The sequence below is a fragment of the Lynx rufus genome, unplaced genomic scaffold (genome assembly GCF_022079265.1).
Source record: "Lynx rufus isolate CCGP_SWC_20201006 ecotype Redwood Valley unplaced genomic scaffold, mLynRuf1.p SCAF_1, whole genome shotgun sequence".
NCBI lineage: Eukaryota > Metazoa > Chordata > Mammalia > Carnivora > Felidae > Lynx > Lynx rufus.
This window is the reverse complement of record NW_025814823.1, coordinates 102,618,112-102,638,711: the sequence shown is the minus strand read 5'-3', so window position 1 is coordinate 102,638,711 and position 20,600 is coordinate 102,618,112. Positions and strand designations below refer to the sequence as shown.

The window sequence follows — 20,600 nt, the reverse complement described above, 5'->3', positions numbered from 1 at the left end:
GTTTATTTTATTTTTGAGACAGAGACAGAGCATGAACGGGGGAGGGGCAGAGAGAGAGGGAGACACAGAATCGGAAGCAGGCTCCAGGCTCTGAGCCGTCAGCCCAGAGCCCGACGCGGGGCTCGAACTCACGGACCGTGAGATCGTGACCTGAGCCGAAGTCGGACGCTTAACCGACTGAGCCACCCAGGCGCTCCAGACTTTGACTTATTTTATGATCCTAGGTAAATATCACTCTATCCCTGGGCCTCAGTGTTTTCTTGGATTACGTTTTCTGAGTGCCCTTCGAGTTCAGCCACTCCCCCTCTTGCCCTGGAGACGGAATCTTTAATTCGAGCCTCTCCCTGTAATTGGTGTTTTCTGTTCATGTGCCGTGCGTTTCTCCTGCCAGCCCAAGACCTTGGAGGGGATGGATGCCTTCTCGCGCGCTTGGATCTTCTCAGCACCCAGCACTGTGCCTGATTGCAAGGCATGCTCAGTAAATGCTTGCTCGACTGGGTCTGCTTTTTGTAGGGTTGCAGAAGCAGGAGGGCCTCAAGGCTGGCTCCACCGGGTCCTCATCTTTTTTCTTCCTTCCATGTAGAGATCACAGGCAAAAAAGCATTGCTGGGAATTATCCGGATCTTTTTATATCTCACATTCATGTGGCATTTTTAATTCTCTAAAGCACCGTCATCTGAAAAGTCGGCTACATTGCCCGTTTTGCTGGGTCTGGTAGAGCTTGTCTGTTGAATTCTAAAGAATAAAGATAAAGATGCTTTACCCAGAAGGGTTATGCTGTGTCAGAATAACAGATTGCACTGGCATCCTGGTTGCTGGCTGATTTTTGTCTGACGGTTTTTTTGTCACTCACAAAACCCTCGGGGTTAAAATGGAGGGCTACTCTTAAGAGAAAAAAAAGGAGGTCATTATTCAAGTAAGAGAGAAGTGCCAATTACAGCTTAAAGCTTAGGTGTGACCATGGGAAAACTGTTTAAACCCAGTTAACAATCTCATTTGCAAAAGAAAAAACCAAGAAAAAAAAAAACAAAAAAAACCAGCCCAGGAGTTTGGAGTGTAGTAAGATCTTAGGAACTCAAAGATGAATTTGGCCCCTTTATCTTTGGTGAAATTTGTATAAGAAATTGGAGCACGGCCCATTTGGATGGCTTTGGTATATAATCATTGATTACAGTGTTGGTCATTAATGGTCATAACTGTTGTTAAATGGAACAGTGGTTTGATTTTTTAGCCTTGAAGTTGGCTATTTAAACTCAACATGTTATTAACAAATATTTTTCAAAAAAATACACTTGCCAATATACATTTTAATAGCTTGAAAGTCTACGTGTTTATTCTGAGAGCCATTTTCACCCGAACAAGTTCTGATATATTGCTGTGTTACATAGCCAAGGCACGCCCATGGTTCCCGTGCCGACCGAGTCATGTGCTTTTCTGACATTAAGAGCTTTTGCTAGAGAAGTTGTGAAAAATACTCTAATCGGATGTATTATTAGAAGATGTTGTCGCTGATGCCCATCAGTGAAAACTTTGCATCTTTTGGAGTGAGTTTCTAGTATAGATTCAACAAGGTCTAGGAATAATTTCCTTTTGAGTCCCCCCCTCCCCCAACTAAGTAAGTTTCCCAGATAAATTATTTACTCAAAAGGCTCTATCCTTTCTAATGTCAAAATTGCAATCAGTAATTACTCATCTTTTTTTTTTTTTTTCAACGTTTATTTATTTTTGGGACAGAGAGACAGAGCATGAACGGGGGAGGGGCAGAGAGAGAGGGAGACACAGAATCGGAAACAGGCTCCAGGCTCCGAGCCATCAGCCCAGAGCCTGACGCAGGGCCTGAACTCACGGACCGCGAGATCGTGACCTGGCTGAAGTCGGACGCTTAACCGACTGCGCCACCCAGGCGCCCCATTAATTACTCATCTTTATACAACCACTAGCATTTAGCTTCTGAAGCCATAGCCTGCTTTTTTTTTTTTTTTAAGTTTATTTTTAGAGGGGGGGAAGGAGGGAGAGAGAGAGAGAGGGCACATGCACGCCCAAGTGAGGGGAGGGGCAGAGAGCGAGAGAGAGAGAGAATCCAAGCAGGCTCCACTCCATCAGTGCAGAGCCCAGTGCGGGGCTCGAACTCAAGAACTGTGCAGTCATGACCTGAGCCAAAATCCGGAGTTGGATGTTTAACCGACTGAGCCACCCAGTCACCTCTCCTGTTGGTTTTATGACGGGCTTCAAGGTTGTTGGCGAGCATGTTCTCGCTCTGGTTTAACAGGTGAAGAAACTGAGGCTGATGACTAGTATGCAGTGGAATGAGAAAGAAGCCCTGCTCTTGCCCTTGACTTTACAAACACTAGCTTATTGCTTCTTAAGTCTGTTTTGAACCGTTAACACTTTTATTGAGCATCTATGAGCTCTCTCTCCTGGGGAAAGGAAAAATAGAAAGCGCACCAGTGTATAAATATGCAAACCTTTGCTGCTGTAATTACGTGGGGTCTCAGACTCCATGAGCCGTTTGAACCCTAGGTAAAGAGTTTGTGATTTAACAGTTGCTTGTCAGCAAGCCCTTGAATTAAGTGACTTAGTTAGGGGCCAAACAGCTTGACTACTGAGAAGCTACAGAAACCCCATGCTTCTTTTTCCTCCCCTCGTGCGTCTCCCACTATGCCATGCTGATTTTGAAATGATGAACAGCCATAGAAATATTAGGAAAACACCGTGTAAATGCAGAGTGTTCTAGGAATGAAAATAGCAAACCAGTTTCTTGGTGGCAGAGGAAACTCAGGCCGTGCATTTTGTAGTGGGGCTTACGTTCATTTATTAGGGAGCCTGCTGGAACCCCACTGAAGTGTTAGTTGCCAGCTGTTTGGTTTAATCTGATCGTTTACAAAAATATAGCAATCCTCACTGGTGCGTATGTCAAATACTGATACCACGGAAGTAAATGCTAGGGCTGTGGCATAGTTTTTGTGCAGATGCTTTCGGTGTATGCGCTGGGAGAGCTGGTTTTATTCTTAACTGCAGAGATATCAGTGAGATTTATATCTGTGGTCCAGAGATAGAAAGAAGGAATTTCAATCCCCAAAGTCAGAGACCACACATTTTGATTCTTGTCCTACTCTGGGAAGAACCATGTGTCTTTGAGGGAGCTCGTTACGGTCCAGGTTGGTACTCGTAGTGTCTTTCAGTCAATTAAATTTTGGCGGATGGTGGAAGTCTATGAAATACGTGAGGTGTTCCAACATTTTTTCGGTTTTGAGGGCAGAGGAAGAGCTCCTGGGTGTCTGTACCGCGCATATTGATTTAAAAATAATTGAGGAATAACTCCACTCGTTTGGTTTTCAGCATTAAAAAAGGGATGCGAAGACGCCTCGCCTGTCTTTCTTCACCGAATAGCAGTTTTGCAGACCCTTGCAAGTTCCCATATGTTCGTGAAAAACATTTTCCAAGAAATTGGCAGCGTCGTGCTTCGTAACGGATGCCAGCCTCTTCCTGGGGCCAATTCAACAGAGAGGCGAAGGGGAAAAAAATGCCTTGTTTTAGTGGCTGAATGACTCTGACAAGCTTTCACATCGCCCCTCCTCTTATTAATATTCTTTTTGATGTGAGCTTGTAAAACAGAGGATTGGCTGTTAATCTCCAAGATCTCAAGGGCTTTTGGCAGTGGGGCCCATAATTGATGTGTTCACATGGCTGTTGTCTGACTACTAATGATTAGACTGCAGTGTTATCTACCGGCTACATCAGTGTTGCTTATAAATCACACTTGATAAACTGCAGTTTGATTTCTTCAAAGAGTCCGTGCATGTCTACATACTTTGATAGAACTGCCAGCGGCATTTCATGATTCTATGACAGCTCAGATTAGGTTTATTTTTCATTTCTGTTTGACAAAATATTAGACTTTCTGACGCATGTGAAAGAGAATTTTTTTTTTTTTTTTGTTCCTCTAACAAGGCACTTGGAGAATGATAGGCAGAGAAGGATGACCTGCTCTCCCTGGGAAGATGGACAGGGTGGGGTGGCAGGTTGTATTTTTGCCTTTTCTGCTCTCCCTAAGGTGCACATAGTGGGGCCGTGCTGTTTGCCGCTGTGTCTCTCTGGAAGAAAAAGAGAAGGGCCCCGGCGGCGGGGGGGGGGGGGGGGGAGGAGGTTCTCAGAATAGTGGGCTTATATTCGGATTGTGACATGACTGGGGCCGGCCATCCAGAATCGTGAGGTTGTCCTCATGGTTCAGTCGTAGTGCGTACTGAACTCAGGCGTCAAGGTATGACGCTGCTTTATAGAAGGGCAAGAGAAAGCAAGAAGGTGTTACAAGAAGAGGTAACCTACACAGGAATCGTATCTGTTGTCCTCCTTCACTGCCCATGTGGGGATACATTGCTTGCCCCAGACACACCCAGAGCCCCTCATATGGCCAGACGTCTGGACACTGCAGAAATGCAACCAGGTTGCACTTTGCACACGTATGCTGGGCTTTGACTGGGAGCTTCTGCTACTGTAAACTCCGGTGTCCTTGAGCGAAAATCATTTCCAAGATCATTTTGCTGTTCTCCTTCTGTACTTTTGCATATCCTTGGGCTGTGTTATTCCAGAGCCCCTCAAAGTCTTTTTGCTAACAGTAGTTAATTCATCTTCACTTATTTTTTTTAGATCATATTTGATTTCAAAGGAGTAGCTATATCATAATTATTTGATTTTAAGAAATAGAATTCCTGGGTTTAAAAACATATTGCATTTAAGACATACTCGTTTTTTAAGGCGTGACAGACGTTAAATATTTTATCAAAATGTATGACTTGAATTCAGAATGAACTTAAATGGCAAAGTGTTTTTGTTAATAACCTGTTTACAGTTTAAGGAGTTACTAGAGCTCCAGGATATAAGAATGCAGGAAAAATGTACTTAACACCAAAGCCACCCGAAACAAATTTCCCTTAGCCCAGCCAAACAGAACAAAATACACGGAAGTTTGATAAGCTCTCCGAGTGCTTCAGAGTTATTATTAAAGATACTTAAAATTGCTAGTTGGAGGCTGGACGGATGTGCCTTTATATAATATTTGGGATTTTTACGTACATGAAATGTTTTCTTCATTTTGGTTTCTAACTTGTGTCCTTACTTCTAGGTGCCACATTTAATCCTTAACTGCTTGGGAGTGGCTTTGACATGAGTACTTACCCCCCCCCCCCACCCCCCTGTATTTTAGGGCTATCATTAAAATAAACACTATCGTCAAGGAATAATGTTTATTGATTCAATAATGTTTATTGAAGCATAAAGATACTTAACTAAACTTCTTATTTTAAATTGACTTGTAGTCGAAGAAGATTCCCCCTACCCTTTTTTACTGAAGAAAACAGTTGTTTATAAGTTTATAAGTTGTTTTGCTTGTGCGTTTTTAATACACTGTGGAAAAATACTCATGACTAACTTAGAGAAGAAAGTCTTTTACTGATGTGAATGGATTCTGCATTTAGTTTTGATATATATAGCAGCTGTATTGGAATTCCTGATGTAGCTGCAAAGTATGAAAAAAATCTGTTGAAAGAGTATGGTTTTGATGGTGCAAAATACATGTGTGTATGTAAAGGCTGGATGGTAATAGTAAAGATAAAAATAATTGGGATATTTTAAAGTTTTTTCTGGCATCTTTAAATGATGTTTTCTTTAAAAAAAGTAGTGTGTGTATATATATCTATGAGTTTTATGAAGCGTAGTACTATTATGGCAAAAAATAAGTATGCATTCTTTAATTTTAAAACAGTTACCAGTTCTTCTTGACTGATTTAAATCATGATTCAAATGAACTTGATTTAAATTTAGCTTGGTCTCATGCTAACACTGTCTGCAGGTGTTTGTGGACTAACTGGAAATTACTGTAACATTAAGGGAGACCATAACAGAAATGCATTTTCACATAAATAAATTTAATATAAATTTTAATATAAATACATGGTTCACAGGGTGCTATAGTTTGACATAGTATATGGAGTATGTATACTGTTTTCTGCTTTTTTCTTTTTTTTGGCTGCATTATACAAAATGTCTTATTCATTGGTTAAGAAATCTTAGACAGGTTATGGCATCCACTTTAAAAGTTGTAGTGTTCCATTTATTTTGGATCTGCTATCTTACGGTTATATATGACCAAGATTTAGAGCAGGTGTTGATAGGTATGAGTTTGAGTGAATGGCTTTAAAATTATTCTCAATGATTTGTTATAGTCATCTGAAATCTGTTCTGAAATAAGACACATGTAAAATTAAATATTCTGGAAATACAGGTGCTAAGATAGTGTGACCCTCTCTCCAACTCCCCATTAGCCTTCATCCCTTTTTGACTCTAAAGAGGAAATATGTTTGGGCCCTGTTTGGGCCACTGGCCGTCGCTTGCCAACACTTGGACCAGACTGTGGACCGATGTCCCAAGCTAGGCAATATACCCTTTATACTGTTCCTCTCCGAGGGCTCGTCGCACCAAGACTGAACAGGGAATGTGTTTGCATTGGAGACAATGGGATTTATAGTTGGGGGTAGGAACATAAGGACAAGGTACAACCAGGTACAAGGGAAGGAAGAGAAAGGAAAGGAGAGTTTATCTCTGCCCCTGGCTGGGCAGTGATTCTCAAGAGGAGGTCGCTGGGACGCGTCAGAGCATCACCCTGGGAGCGGCAGGATTAGGTGAGGACAGTTTGAAAAAGCATGTTCAGGATATGCATTGGTTTTGTAATAAAGGTCTCTTTATATTCTTGGCTGCCAGGAATAAGGAAAGATGGAGGGCAGTGGTATTCGGTGGTCGAGTCTGGGTTCTCAAAGACCGAGAATCATTAAATGGGGGGCACCTTTGAGGCTCAGTTGGCTAAGTGTCCCACTCGATTTCAGCTCAGGTCTGGACTGGTGGTGGGATCGAGCCCTCCGTCGGGTTGTGCGCTGAGCAGAGCCTGCTCGAGATTCTCTTTCCCTCTCTCTCTCTCTGCCCCTCCCCCGTTCACACTTTCTCTCAAAATAAACTTAAAACAAAAAAAGAATCTAATGGAAAAGAGGTGGCAGCAGCCATGTTGCGTCATCATTTTGTTACACTTCAAACTGCCAGTTATTTTACCAGCAAAAATGGGATTATTTGGGAATAGCAGGACAATTGCAACCTTGGACCAGCAAGCCACCGGCAAAGTCATAGGCAACTCTGGAGAACAAAGGAGGTGACAGCCCCTTTATAGAAGATAGGGGGACCGCCCACAGGGCTGTTAGAAACAAAGAGTCCATTGGAGGAAACTGGAAGCTGGAAGTATGGTGGCTTCTCATTGGCCGAGTCGTGATTGTCTCTCATTGGCTGGGCTGTTGCTGGGGTGTGGAGGAAAGCCTTTCTTCCTCCTGCTGGGGTGGGGGCAGTAAAGTAGTATTCACCTGCAAGGTCCTGCCTTCCTTTGGGTCTGCAATTGATGACAAGTAATAGGGCACGAGAGCTCCACCTGCCGAATTTCTCGACTTCTTTTAAGAAACGAGATTTCCTTTTATTTTCACAATTTCTTCAGCTGGATTGAGACAAAGTTCCAAGGGGCCATTGGAGCCATACCATGTGGCCGTTAGTAGCTGTTGGGTTGAAATTAAGGACTCTATTGAGAGTCACTAGCCTTTAAAAAGCTAGCAGTCTTGCTTTTCTGGGAGGCGTGGGGGTAGGACGTGGGCCAGCTCCTCAGGGGTGGGCACGGCCATCTCTTGACCCGTGCACAGTGTTGGACACCCGACCTCTCTCACCGCTCTGATCTTAGCCCCTTGCCCGCATCTAGTGGGGCATGGCCTATCCTCAACACCAAGCCCACCGTCTCTTCCCTGGACTCCTGTTACGGCGTCCTAACTGCCCTCCTTCCTCCAGCTTCCCTTGTCCTCCGTTCTCCCCACACCACCTGTTGTGTTTTTTACCAGAAGAACAACCCGACCCTCTCATGCCCCTACTTGAAATCCTTAGCGCTCTCTTCCAGCTTGGCCATAACCCCCCGGTTCTTGGCGATATCCAGGCTCACCATGAGGCCCGCTTTTCCAGCGTTTGATTCTGCTTTGTCTTTCTTACCTCCAGGGCTTCGAGGCCCTTAATCAACGGTGATGTCTAGAATGGACCACCTCTGCCCTCATCTCCTGTCTCCTCCCCAGGCTGCACTTTGCACTTCCTTAAGACCCATCTTTCACACCCCCCCCCACCCTGCCCCATGGTGACGCCACCTCTTACCCTCGTGCTGCCGGTCTCCCCTGTGGCCTTGGGGCCCCCGGAGGGTTCCTGCAGCATTGCTAGGCACATAGTGGTACCTGGCAAAAATTTGCTGGAGAAAGGAATGACTTTGTCAGAAGGAGGTAGGTTTAAACGGCAGCCTTTATACAGGGGGAGGACATGGGGTCAATATACGGTCCTCCTGTCACATCCCACCTTCGGCTTGTTGGTTTCAGGACCTTTGCACAAGGACTTGAAATAACAGTCTTAAAAATAGGCCCTCCCCCCTCTGCGTTGGCATTTGCTTACTTTTATCCTGGAGTAGAATGGCTTTAGCATCTTTTTATTAAAAGGTTAGTTTTTCGGGGCGCCTGGGTGGCGCAGTCGGTTAAGCGTCCGACTTCAGCCAGGTCGCGATCTCGCGGTCCGTGAGTTCGAGCCCCGCGTCAGGCTCTGGGCTGATGGCTCAGAGCCTGGAGCCTCTTTCCGATTCTGTGTCTCCCTCTCTCTCTGCCCTTCCCCCGTTCATGCTCTGTCTCTCTCTGTCCCAAAAATAAATAAACGTTGAAAAAAAATTAAAAAAAAAAATAAATAAAAGGTTAGTTTTCAAAAATTAATTGTGAACGTAGTACAAGTTCAGGTTAAAATTCACGCAGAAGGCTGTAAAATAAAAAGTGACACCCCCCCCCCCACCATTTCACGTTTTTATACGGGTCACATTTTTAGAAGGATGCATAAGAAACTGTTAGGAGAAAGCCTCTCCCTAGAGAGTGACCTGTTGGCTTCTAGAATCTTTGTTCTCAGGAGGGAAAACAGAATTCTGGTCCTGTGAGCAGCTCTTTCTGTGTGGGGCTTTGTGAGAAGAAACTTTTGAAAGTAGTAGTTAAGGTAGGTACTTAGTAGAGGTCAGAGCAGCCCCCCCTGGGATAGTGATGGCCTCTGGTTTGCTTCCTGACCCTGAGAGGTCGAACTTACCGCTTAAGACTTCAGATGAGAAGACATACCCTTGCCTTTCTTGGGAGCCGTAATGAGAATGCATGTGTCACTGAAGTGTCCTTGAGAGTAAGTGTGTAGGTGATCGTAGGAGCTATGGTGATTCTCCCTCTCTCTCTCTGTCTCTGTCTCTGTCTCTGTCTCTCTCCCTCTCCCCCTCCCCAAGCCCTGCATCTCTGTGACAAACCATGGAAAGCCTTACCGAATCATTTATTCTGGTTCACTGTGAAATTAAAATTTCAGAGCTTTCATGAATTCACTGAAATTGATCAGTTTTTTGGATCAGCATGTGGGAGGTATAGAGGAAAGAGAGGTGAGATGGTCACACACTGCCTCTTAGGCATGCAATGGGTTTAAGTGGGCAGAGTTTAGATTTTGCAGGGGGGAGGGTGAATGACACCAAGGTGGTATCCTGGGCAGGGAGTCTAGGTTGTCCCCTTCTGTGGGTGACCTGCCATGCTTGGGAGAAGCAGATTTTTGGCCCAGGCCATCTTGGTTCCCATACAGCGTGACTCAGGAGCTTCCTTATTATTGAATTTGTTGTGATGAGCATGTATTGCATTTGCAACTCAAATGTCTCAAATTTCAATTGAAGACACTCTTTTTAGCAGTTGCAAGTGAGATTCTATAATATAAGGTGAAGAAAAGAACCACTCTTGGTTGAGAATAAGGATAAAGTGATTTTTCCAAATAGGCCCTTCTTTCCTTTTATTCCTCCCTTCCTTTTTCCCTTAAAGTCCTGTCTGTGTCCAGTAGGATGAGAGGCCTGTGACTTTTCCCTCATTTCAGCCTACTTTCAAGGAGAAGTCAGGGTCATACAAAGATGGGCAGTGGAAAGATGGCCAGTGTCTGCTAAGATATTCATTCAGGTATTTTGAACTTGATTTGTTTAGTACGATAGTTGCACCCATGTTAATCAAGGTCCAGAGTTAGACGTGCAGAGTTTTATCACCGAGCTGCTTTTTTCACTCCTAGGGGATTGGGAACCAGGTTGAATTGATGGAAATGGGATTTGTGTGGAAATGTTCAGGAATGCAGCTTTCTGCAAAGGCCAGGAACTCGTGAAAAGAATTAGTGAAAGAAGAGAGACTTAAAAAAAATTTTTTTTTTTAACGTTTATTTATTTTTGGGACAGAGAGAGACAGAGCACGAACGGGGGAGGGGCAGAGAGAGAGGGAGACACAGAATCGGAAACAGGCTCCAGGCTCTGAGCCATCAGCCCAGAGCCCGACGCGGGGCTCGAACTGACGGACCGCGAGATCGTGACCTGAGCCGAAGTCGGACGCTTAACCGACTGCGGCACCCAGGTGCCCCAAGAAGACAGACTTTTAAGTACCTGTTTGATGGTCTCCTTTCTTGGCGGCTTATTTTTGTGTTTTAAGTAACTTTGGAAATGAGCAGGATGAGAGAAAATCAGAGAACCCTTATGGACAACATAAAAAAAAAAAAAAAAGAAAGAAAAACAAACGCTGGTCCCTTAGTGTTCCTGTTTGAGCACAGCCAGCTCTCTGAGCAGCTGAAGATGTCAGTGTCACTTTTAAAACAGAAGAGGCATCTGTGGCTCAGCAGTACGACCCGTTTTGTTTGCAGAGGTCACAAATGAAGCTTAAGGGTATGACAGCTGATGTGGGCTGGTGGGGTCGGCCGACCTCCAAGACCGAGCCCTTGTGTCCCCTGCACCTGCCCCTGAAGCCCCTGCTCTGGAGCCTACCCAGTTGAGAACCTTCTGCAGGAGAATTCCATTTGGCTTCAAAACAAAAACAAAAACTCGACCCTGAATCCAGTAGTTGAATTCTACTCTGTGCCTTCTGTTTGGCTTTGAAAACTGTCCCGTCTGGAGAATGAAGTTAAACCTGGTCACTGTTGTTCAAAGTCCTGTCGCTGGTCTTTATGTGTCTGTGCTTTGTGACCTGCACACAGGGACACTTCTGAGGTGACTCACCAGTCCAGTGACCTCCTCCTGGTGCTGCTTGCCATCCCCCAAGCAGCCCCGTAGAGAGACCCTGGGTTGGCATTCTGTGATTTTGGCATGATTGGAAACGGAAGCAGCTGTCCTGGGGCCAGGGCCCTGGTCCAACCCTACCAGGTCCGTAAAAGCCCTTTAGCAGCTTAATCTGTGGCTTTTTATTTAGGGTGGCCTCTGGTCTTCACGAAATGAGAAAGTGAAAATGATGGTGTCATTCCCAGCCCGTATGTAGTTGGAGCTTTTAGAATTGGTTGATTTAAAAGAACAAAACTAACCCTGAGCTTTGGTTTCCATGAGGCCTTTGAGGGAGTTTTCCGGAAGGGACTGCAGTATTTGCTTATGAGGTGCCCCCAGAGGCACGCTCTGAACTCTGTGCAAAAAAAAAAAAAAAAAAAAAAAAAAAAATGATTCAGGTGTGTGAGTTCTAACCTACAGGAAGGGTCAGAAATTACCCTAGGAGGAAGGTTTCCTTCTATCTTCTCATGTTGTATTTGATATGTAGGAGAGTTTGCTTTTCCTCTTAGACCACTGTGGGTTCAAGTTCTGGCTGGGCCACCAACCCTGAGTGACCTTTTAAAGTTTCTTTTCCCATGGGGCTCCTGGGTGGCTCAGTCGGTTAAGTGTCCGACTTCGGCTCAGGTCACGATCTCGCGGTCCGTGAGTTCGAGCCCCATGTCGGGCTCTGTGCTGACAGCTCGGAGCCTGGAGCCGGCTTCGGATTCTGTGTCTCCCTCTCTCTCTGTTCCTCCCCTGCTCGCACTCTGTCTCTCTCTCAAAAAGAAATAAAGATTAAAAAAACAAATTTTTTTTAAAGTTTCTTTTCCCAAATTTCCTTTTCCCCGTATGTAAATACTTGGCCTTTCATAATCTTGCGAAGATTTAGCGTGAGCACATGGAGTATAATCCCTCCTCTGTAAGAGAGGTGAAAGGGTGTCTCCCTCTGTTGCTAGTATTTTTACAGGAAAGCCCATGGATTTTAAAATTTTGGCCTTGAACCAGTTGTCCATCCTCAGTGTTCACCTCTATAAAATGGGGATGTTGGGACGTAAAGGAGATAGGAAATGTCTGAAGTGTGGTGCACAGTAGACCGTGAACTGGGAACTCACCCGTGTTGTTTGAGAACCAAGCTGTAGAGTGGAAGGTTGCTTTGATCGTGGATCCGAAAGGAAAAGTCTCCACCCCATTTAGGAAAGACACCGTTAGGAGTGCCCGGCATACGTTTGTTCAGGTTTCCGTATCGGGGGTGGAAATTCACCCTTGACCGTTCATTTCGGAGAAGAGATCCTTTTTTTTTTTTTTTTTTTTTTTTTTTTTTTAAGCTTCCCTTCTTCGCTAATGAAGCAGCAGCCATGTCCGGCACCAAGGGTGGTTAAAATGCAGAGTGAGAGACGGTGGCAGTGGTCACCCTCAAAGAGCTGTGATTTCCCCTGCATGAAGTGCAGTGTCTGTCTAATGCGTTTTAAATGAAAGAGGTGACTGTGGGCAATCTCGTAAAACAGCCAAATGCCATGATAGGGAGAAAACGTGAGCATTAAGTAACTGTGCCCCAGCACGCCCACGGAATGTAAAAGTATTGACCGAGCAAAATAAAACCCCGTTTCCGCCCTGGTTGTTGTTGACCGGAGAATCCCAGGATTGAGGGGTTAAGAGCCCCATGAGCGTGGAGACTTTTGCAAGAGATGGAAGCAACCAGAAGGGCAAGCTCCCCAGTCAGGGTTCAGACCTTCCGTTGGGGCTTACCTGTCTCTGCCCCTGGCCCTGGACGCCCCTTCTCCCTCTGCCTGGCTACACCGCATCCCGCTGCAGATCACCCGTCTCTTTGCACCTCTTTGGCTGCAGGAGTGCCGGCCCAGGGTGCCCCCAGCACCCTTCCTCGTTGGCTGTCAGTTTCCGGTATTGGAACCCATCACTGGCTGACACGGTGCTGGAGTGAAGCAAAGCTGTTACTGTGAACACTCCTGCTTTGTAGCCTTCCTTGCTCATCAGCGCTCAAGAAGCCCTTGAAATAAGGTGAACTGAGAAAATATTGCCAGAATCTCTCTGCGGATTTTTTCCCCCCAGCCCTCTGATTACACACGCTAAGTGCCGCTATCTGTGTAAATAACCTTTTCTTCCCCGCCTCTCTGCCTCCCCTCCTCCCCCACTCCCTTGCTCCTCGGCTCTCTCGAGTGATAAATAGCCAGGCTACTGCTCAGCGTGCACCAACACCTGGGAATAATCATGCAAAAATAACAGTGAGAGACTGCCGCGCGTCTGTTCTTGACATTAACTTTCCTCAGTTTGACAGGCTGCCACCACCAGCTGTTAGACTTATGGGTCTCTTTCTCCCCCCCCCCCCGCCCCCCCCCCCCCCCCCGGAGATGGCTGTTTTCCTGCTTCTATTTTTTGGGCTCTAATAGGTTACATCAGTGTCCCATCAAGAAGACAGAAAAGAGCTGTGACAAAGGAACCATTACTAATGCTGGCCAGTTCTCTATTCTGGTCTTTTCTCCTGCGTGTTAGTATTATTAGACTAATAATTCCCCAGTGACTTTTACCTGGAATATCTGATTAGTACTATTGTAGAGTACCTTCCCCCTGCAAAGCGTATTCATAATTGCCTCCGGTGAGTTGTCTTTGAATGTAGCAAATCCTACATTGATTTCTTTTTTAGTTCAGATCTCAATTATATTTGTAATAATGATGATAATATTGGCCGTGGCAACAGCTCTTATTTATTGAGTGCTGCTCCATACCCAGACCTGGACTAGGGTTGTTGGGGCTCATGTAGTAGTCCCTTTAGGCACGGGTTATTTCCATTTTACAGATGAAGCCATTGAGTCCCAGAGAGATCAGGTGGCTTTGCCTAAAGGTTATGTAACGGAAGGAGGTGGGATTCGAGCTCTGAAGACTGATTGATCCCTGCACTGCCCTGCCTTTCGCTACACGCTATGTTTTGCGCTCAGGTCCTACGGACGGCCCCTTGATTGTGGTTCTGCAATTACAGGTGGAATTTTGCTGTACTTGCATGAGTATTTGATGATGAGTGGCACAGTCCTGCTGATTAGGCAGTAAGCCCAGGACAGCACGGACCCGTTCGGGTTGCCCCTGCTCTCGTCCTGCTAGCAGCCTGCGCGGGGTGCCTGGCACGTAGCGGGTGTGTAGGCGTTATTTATTGGGGGGCTATGTGATCAAGTTGTGACGACTCAGAGACGACTTTTGGGGGAGCAGCAGCACATGAAAAAGAGGTACGGCTGGAGATTAGTAGGAGATTTTGTAGAGGTCGAGGGCTCATCAAGATCTGCTGTAAAATTGGGGGGCGATTAGGCTGGGCCGACTGCTGCCAGATGCCAACGTATGAAAGGAGCAGTATTTTCCCCCAGGCTGCGCTTCTCAGGGTTAAGCCCTTTTTCTTATACTTTTAACACACTTTAACCGCACTTAACCATGCATTTGGAGGGGATTATAGATTTATGTTAAATATAGTAGGATATAAAAAGGAGCTTTGTAAGGTTGCATGCAGGGTTAGAGAACTGTAATATCAGACCAGGGACTTTTTTTTTTTTTTTCTTTCTCTTTTTCCAAGCCAGCATTTACTGAGCTAAGCACTTTGCTGAGCCTTCACTTTATGTGAATCATCTCATTGAGTCTTCACTGTGACCCTGTGGGTGTAATTGTTATTCTTACTCCCATTTCTGAGATGCAGACGTTGGGCCTCTGAGTAGCCAGGTTATTTGCTCAGGGGTCCCCCACAGCGAGTAACAGGGAGGTAGGGATTTGAACCTATCGCAACCTGAGGGCCGCCACTACCACGTCCAAGTGTATGCCCCTTGGAGGGGCTTCTCCTAGGGACCATTGCTTCTCTCCGTCTTCACGAGCCTCATTGGTTGAAGAAGGTACGGTTCCGTCTATGGATCAGTGACCTGGAAATTGGCGCAGCGGAGTTGATCTTTGGTAGGAGGTAAAAACACTACTCAAAATCCTTCCAGATCCTGCTTTACACATGGTGCATGTGGCTTTGTTTTAGATGCTGTAAGATTCACAAGACAACTGAAACCTTTTGTAGGGGGGCATCTCTTACTGGGGGCATTCGCTGGCGGAAAGAATTAGCGACTCTGTACACTGTATTATTTATTTTATTTTATTATTATTTTTGAAATATTTATTTATTTTTGAGAGACGGTGAGAGAGAGAGAGAGAGCATAAGCGGGGAGGGGCAGAGAGAGAGAGGGAGACAGGGAATCCGAAGCAGGCTCCAGGCTCTGAGCTGTCAGCACAGAGCCTGACGCGGGGTTTGAACCCAGGAACCCCGAGATCGTGACCTGAGCCAAAGTTGGATGCTTAACCGACTGAGCCACCCAGGCGCCCTCAGACACTGAATTATTTCCCTTCCGCCTCTCTCTTGGCTTCTCGTGTGTGTACTTGAACTCCTACTACTTATAGGATGCTGTTTTATTTTCACTTGGGCTGCCCCCAGAGGTACCTTACTTATTGCCTTTGTGCAAATATAGGCCAAGTTTCTCTCTAGAATGAGGAGGCTGGCTACGTGGTCTTCTAGGGGCAGACATTCTGTGATTGTCTCAGGGGAGGGCTGCAAATGCAAACTCAGCTGGTCACTGCAAGGCCTAAGCCCTGTCAGTTGATGCCGAGAGGAATCGCTGGCCGAGCCCTGTACATTATCTCGTTATTATTTTAAGAGATAGTAGACATTCATACTTGTCCCTAAGTTTTTGTGTTTGTGAAAATTTGTAATGTTTGAAAAAGTAGCATACCTCCCAGTGTAAAACACCTCTGGGAGTGGCTGTGATTCCTTACCCTCCTCTGTGGTTGGTGACCTCTGGGGAAGAGGGGCTTCTAATGGAAGCCATTAGACCACTGGGGTGTGGTCTGGTATTGGGGGACTGTTTATGATTAAGTTCATGTTCATAGTCAGACTCTCCGAACCTTAGCTTCTCACTGGAAGCCTTGGGGACGGGGTTCCGAGGTCTGCTCGATAAATGCTATCAACTAAGCTTTGTTCACTGCCCTTGGATTGTGTGAATGGAAATAAACACCGTTAAGTTGCTCGTAGGCCCAGGATACCATCGCCTCTCCCCTCAAGTCTTCTAGATTCTTTAGAAATTTGATCTTTGGAGTCACTTACATATCCCAAGGAGTAGGTGCATGTGTGTGTGTATCTGTGTGCAGATATATTCGTAGTTGGAGTTATACTGAAATAGGGATTTAGCCCAGGAATTCTATTGTAACAGGATTTGTTATCAGTAGGCGGCTGGAGGATGCATTTTCCGGTTGTGAGGAAAATGGTCCTTGGTGAGGTTAAGTGACTCTCCGAAGTCACATGCTAATTATCGTCAGAGTTAGAGCCAAAATACTAGCATCCAACATGCCCTGTCCTTAAAACTTTGTATTGCAGGCTTTGCCTCATTGTATCCTGATCTCCCAAAGGGAATTCATGCTCTCTTTGCTGCCTTCCCTCCTTTCATTTCATCCTATTTTCTTGTTTCTCCGATTGAAACTGTATTTTCTTGGAATTAATGTAGGCTGTCAATCACGTGATCTAAAGAGTATTTTGAGAGTATCGTTCTGTTTTGTCTTTTCAGTTTCTGTGTGTAGCAATCATTAAACCCATTTTACAACTAACTGTACAAATTAAGAATTTGTTGGCAAACATGCAAAAAAAAAAAAAAACCCAGTAGCCGGTTTATAATTTTTCTTGGCCTTTTTTTTTTCTTTTTAAATTCTGGAAAGTGGTTCTAAATGTTTTAGTTTAATACAGACGACAAGGTAGCAATGGATTTTTTGCATGCCCCCCACCCCCGCATTTCCTCCCTTGGAACCCCTTTCTTCATTTGTCAGCCCAGTGTTAAAATAGGAACTATCACTGTGAACTTTGATCCACATTAAGCTGCATTTACGCGGAAGCATAAATCACAAGATCTGGGGTTTGGGACCGTTAAATGCTTTTCTTTCTTGGGCTCTGTGATCAAGAATGCAGAACAATAAAAAGCGTGGAGCAAAAGAAGTTTTATGGCAGCTTGGAGAGCAGGAAATTAAGTTTCTTTAGCATGCAGATGGGCGAAGGGCTGTTCTATTGCATCTTGGATCATTCAGGCAAGTGAACGTCACTTGATCATTTTAGCGAAAGGCAAACTGTAGGAATAGTTCCTACAGTCATATGAACAAGGAGCCCACACACACGACTGCTTCAGCTGTTCAACCAGGAGCACGCCTCCTCCTATAACTTGTCTTGAAACGCACTCTGTGTGTGTACGTGTGTGTGTGTGTGTTTTGAACAACAAAGACTATGTAATAGCACGTCTAATAGCCAAGCGTTGGTTTCTTACAAAGGTTAATTGGGCATATAGGAACTACAGACCAGGATGGCCTTTTACCAGAAATAGTTTCTGTGTGTCCTTTGCACACATAGGATTTGTTAGCTCAGCTGATAAAGCACGCAAGATGGCCTCCCTTATAGGTAGGTGATACCTGTGTGTAACTTGAGGACCCAGGCAAGCGATCTGGAGTCGTGGTGTAGATGGGCTTTGCATTGGGCTCTTCTACATCTGACCACCCGTCAGCAGGGCTAAAACTGTTCTGTACCGGTCATAACTGTAATCGAAATGGGTCTGATGAGAGAGTGGGTTGGTTGGAGATGTGCCTACTTAGTGCATGCATAGCCTTTGGTTTTCGTCACGGCCAGACTCCTGAATGTTGTATGGTTCAAGATCTCCTTTCCTGCTTTCTAGGATAGGGGTGCAAAGGACATGGCATTGCACCGTATGCTCTTATATTGGCTGTCATATCTATTTCCTGGGATTTTGAGGGTGGAATCCCGGGACTTGGTCAGACTCATCAGGGACCTTTCCAAGTCGAACCACTAAAGGACATGTGGCATTGGAGAAACTCCCGGTTCTGCTGACGTTGGCCACAGGCCTTTATTTCCCCACGTAGGTGAATTCTGCTAAACTTTGCAGTAGAACACTTAATTAGGAGTCGATGCTTAATACATGCTAATAATATCCAGTTTATGTGTTTGAGTGTGTATAATCAAGTTGATGTATTTTACATATTCAGCAGAGTCAGTTAATGTATTTTCGTAGTGATTTAATTCATTACGGTTTATAAAGTACTTTGAAGACGATTTTAGCCCATCTCCCATGCTGAAGTGCCCAGTGATGCCTCTGTGGCGTTTATTGGAGCTTCTCCTTTGGAAAATACTGTAGTTTTGAACGTAAGATTTCATCACAAGGGGGCAAGAGTGCTAATTTTGCAGAGCAGCGTTCACGCACATCGACTGAGGCTGACGGTTCTCCATCGGTGAATTTAGGACGTTGGGAGTTCCTGCCTGTCTATTCTGGAAGCAGGATCCCCAGGGTTGGCCCTGCCGGGCGTGAAACACCTCAAACGCTCATTTCTCTTCTCCTTTACGTGGTGGCCCCACGAAAACCCCTGAAGCCTGTTCTGCTTGCAAATGGAATTTGGAATGGTGATGTGTTCTAGAAGTGATATAAACAGATTGCATTATAAGGAGCTCGGAGAATGCAGCACCCTGCAGTAAGCCTGTCTGTCTTTCAGGTTGACCCCCTGTTTACAGTGCCAGCACCACCACCGCCGATTTCCAGCAGCCTCACGCCTCAGATTCTGCCCTCCTACTTTTCCCCATCTTCATCCAATATTGCAGCACCGGTTGAACAGCTTTTGGTTCGGACTCGTTCCGTGGGTGTCAATACATGTGAAGTTGGAGTAGTGACAGAGCCAGAGTGTCTTGGGCCCTGTGAACCTGGGACCAGTGTGAATTTGGAAGGGATCGTGTGGCATGAAACAGAAGAAGGTAAATACACTTTACTTTTATCTATTTCCCCCCTGATGTATTTCGTTATGTCCACCGGTAAGGGGACTTGGTGTGGCGGTGATCGGAGAGGAGAGAAAAGTGGTTTTGACACTGTCTGTGGATTTTTGTTGAAACCAGAACCGTGTTTCTCTTTCCTGTTCACGGCGGCTTTGACGTTCAGGATGGATGAGGTGGCCCTAAAAGTGGCCTGCGTTTCAAGTGCCAGTACGGAAAGACAGGGAAGCAGGGGTGAGGGTTACCCTTTCCCCTGAGGGGGATCATGGGAATGGGGAAGACGGATTGATCTCAAGTTCACTTTCTTCTCGGTGTGCCAGCCGATCTCTCGGTCTTGATGTGGTTGTTCTTGGGTTGTTGAGGTTTAAATTGACCTGCTGATTTGGGTTCTTGCGTTCAGCCAACGGCCATGGCCATGACATGACTGTGGCTGCTTGGTGCTCGGGGCTAACGAACCCAAGGTCAGAGGCTGCAGCCCGAGGTGAACCAGTCATTTCTCCTCTTTGACTGGGGACATAGCACCTTCCCTGCCCCTAAGCTCAGCAGGCCATCTGGCAAGTATAATCCAATAGTCACAAGAGAAATGGATTAGGATGAGTCTGTCATTGCTGTTAGAAACATAAATGTGGCATATACCATACCTACCGTGGACCCAGACTCTGGTTGGCCACATCTCATAGCACACGATCATCAGGTACGGTGTGTTTCAGATGGCCAGTGTCATTGATGGTAGAGGCCAACAGGTCATTAAAAACTAAATACCAAGGAGAGAGCCGCGTTGCTCCATTGGGGAATGAGAGTAGAAAAAGTGAGGAAGGTATGTGCCCCAGGTGAACAAAGAAAAGTGAAGAACACAGGGGAAACCTTTTCTTTGCCTCAAAGCTAGATTGGTCAAGGAGAAGGGAGATGATCGGTGTCAGTATCATGGACAGATGGGACAAGGAGTAAGGGCAAAGACGAGGGTAACCAGAAAGGTCTGAGACCCAGAGTCACTGTTCAGGGCCCTCTGTATCAAGGGGGAAAAAATTGAGGGCTCAAACTCCCAGGGGAGAAAGGAAAACTATATGCCAAGGAGACTGCCTGGATGGGAAGGGGGAATAATTGGAGATCATTGCTGGGGAGGAAGTAGTTGAGAGAAAAGAAGTGAGAATAGGACCACACGAGGGAACGAAAGCAGAGAACAACAACGAAGAATGAATATCCGGTGACAGGTGTGAGTGTAATTGTCAGAAGGCGGAAAAGAGCGCGCACCGTTTCAAGGAAGAAAAGCAAAAATTGTAGAAAAATCTTCGAGGTCCTGAAAGGTATATTTTGTAATCGGGTACAAAATTTCGTAGACAGCGTCAGTAAGGAAAAATAATTATTTAAGAAGGAACCAGAGAAGGTGAATGAAAGCAGCAGATACGAAGGGCTCTCTCTCTTTCTTTCAACCGAAAGTGCTAGTTAAAATTTACTTTTAGCTTTAGAAACGCTTGGTGTTTTGGGGCCCCATCCTCTTTGTACTTTTAGCGGGGAAGCCTTGGCCCCCTGTAACCAGATTAGGAGGAGCTGGAATGAAAATTTTCCTCTCTTGCTTACCTGTTGAAACACCCTCTCTGGGCAAGGGCTTCTGTGTGG

General features: G+C 45.5%; 1 protein-coding gene across 1 annotated transcript in view; it reads left to right on the top strand.

Annotated features, from left to right (window-relative positions):
* Positions 1-20,600, top strand: part of ZNF608 (zinc finger protein 608) — a 115,066-nt gene that overhangs the window by 34,066 nt on the left and 60,400 nt on the right. The window contains 1 exon segment of the mRNA XM_047083951.1: positions 18,713-18,968. Coding sequence (XP_046939907.1) covers positions 18,713-18,968 — 256 coding nt within the window.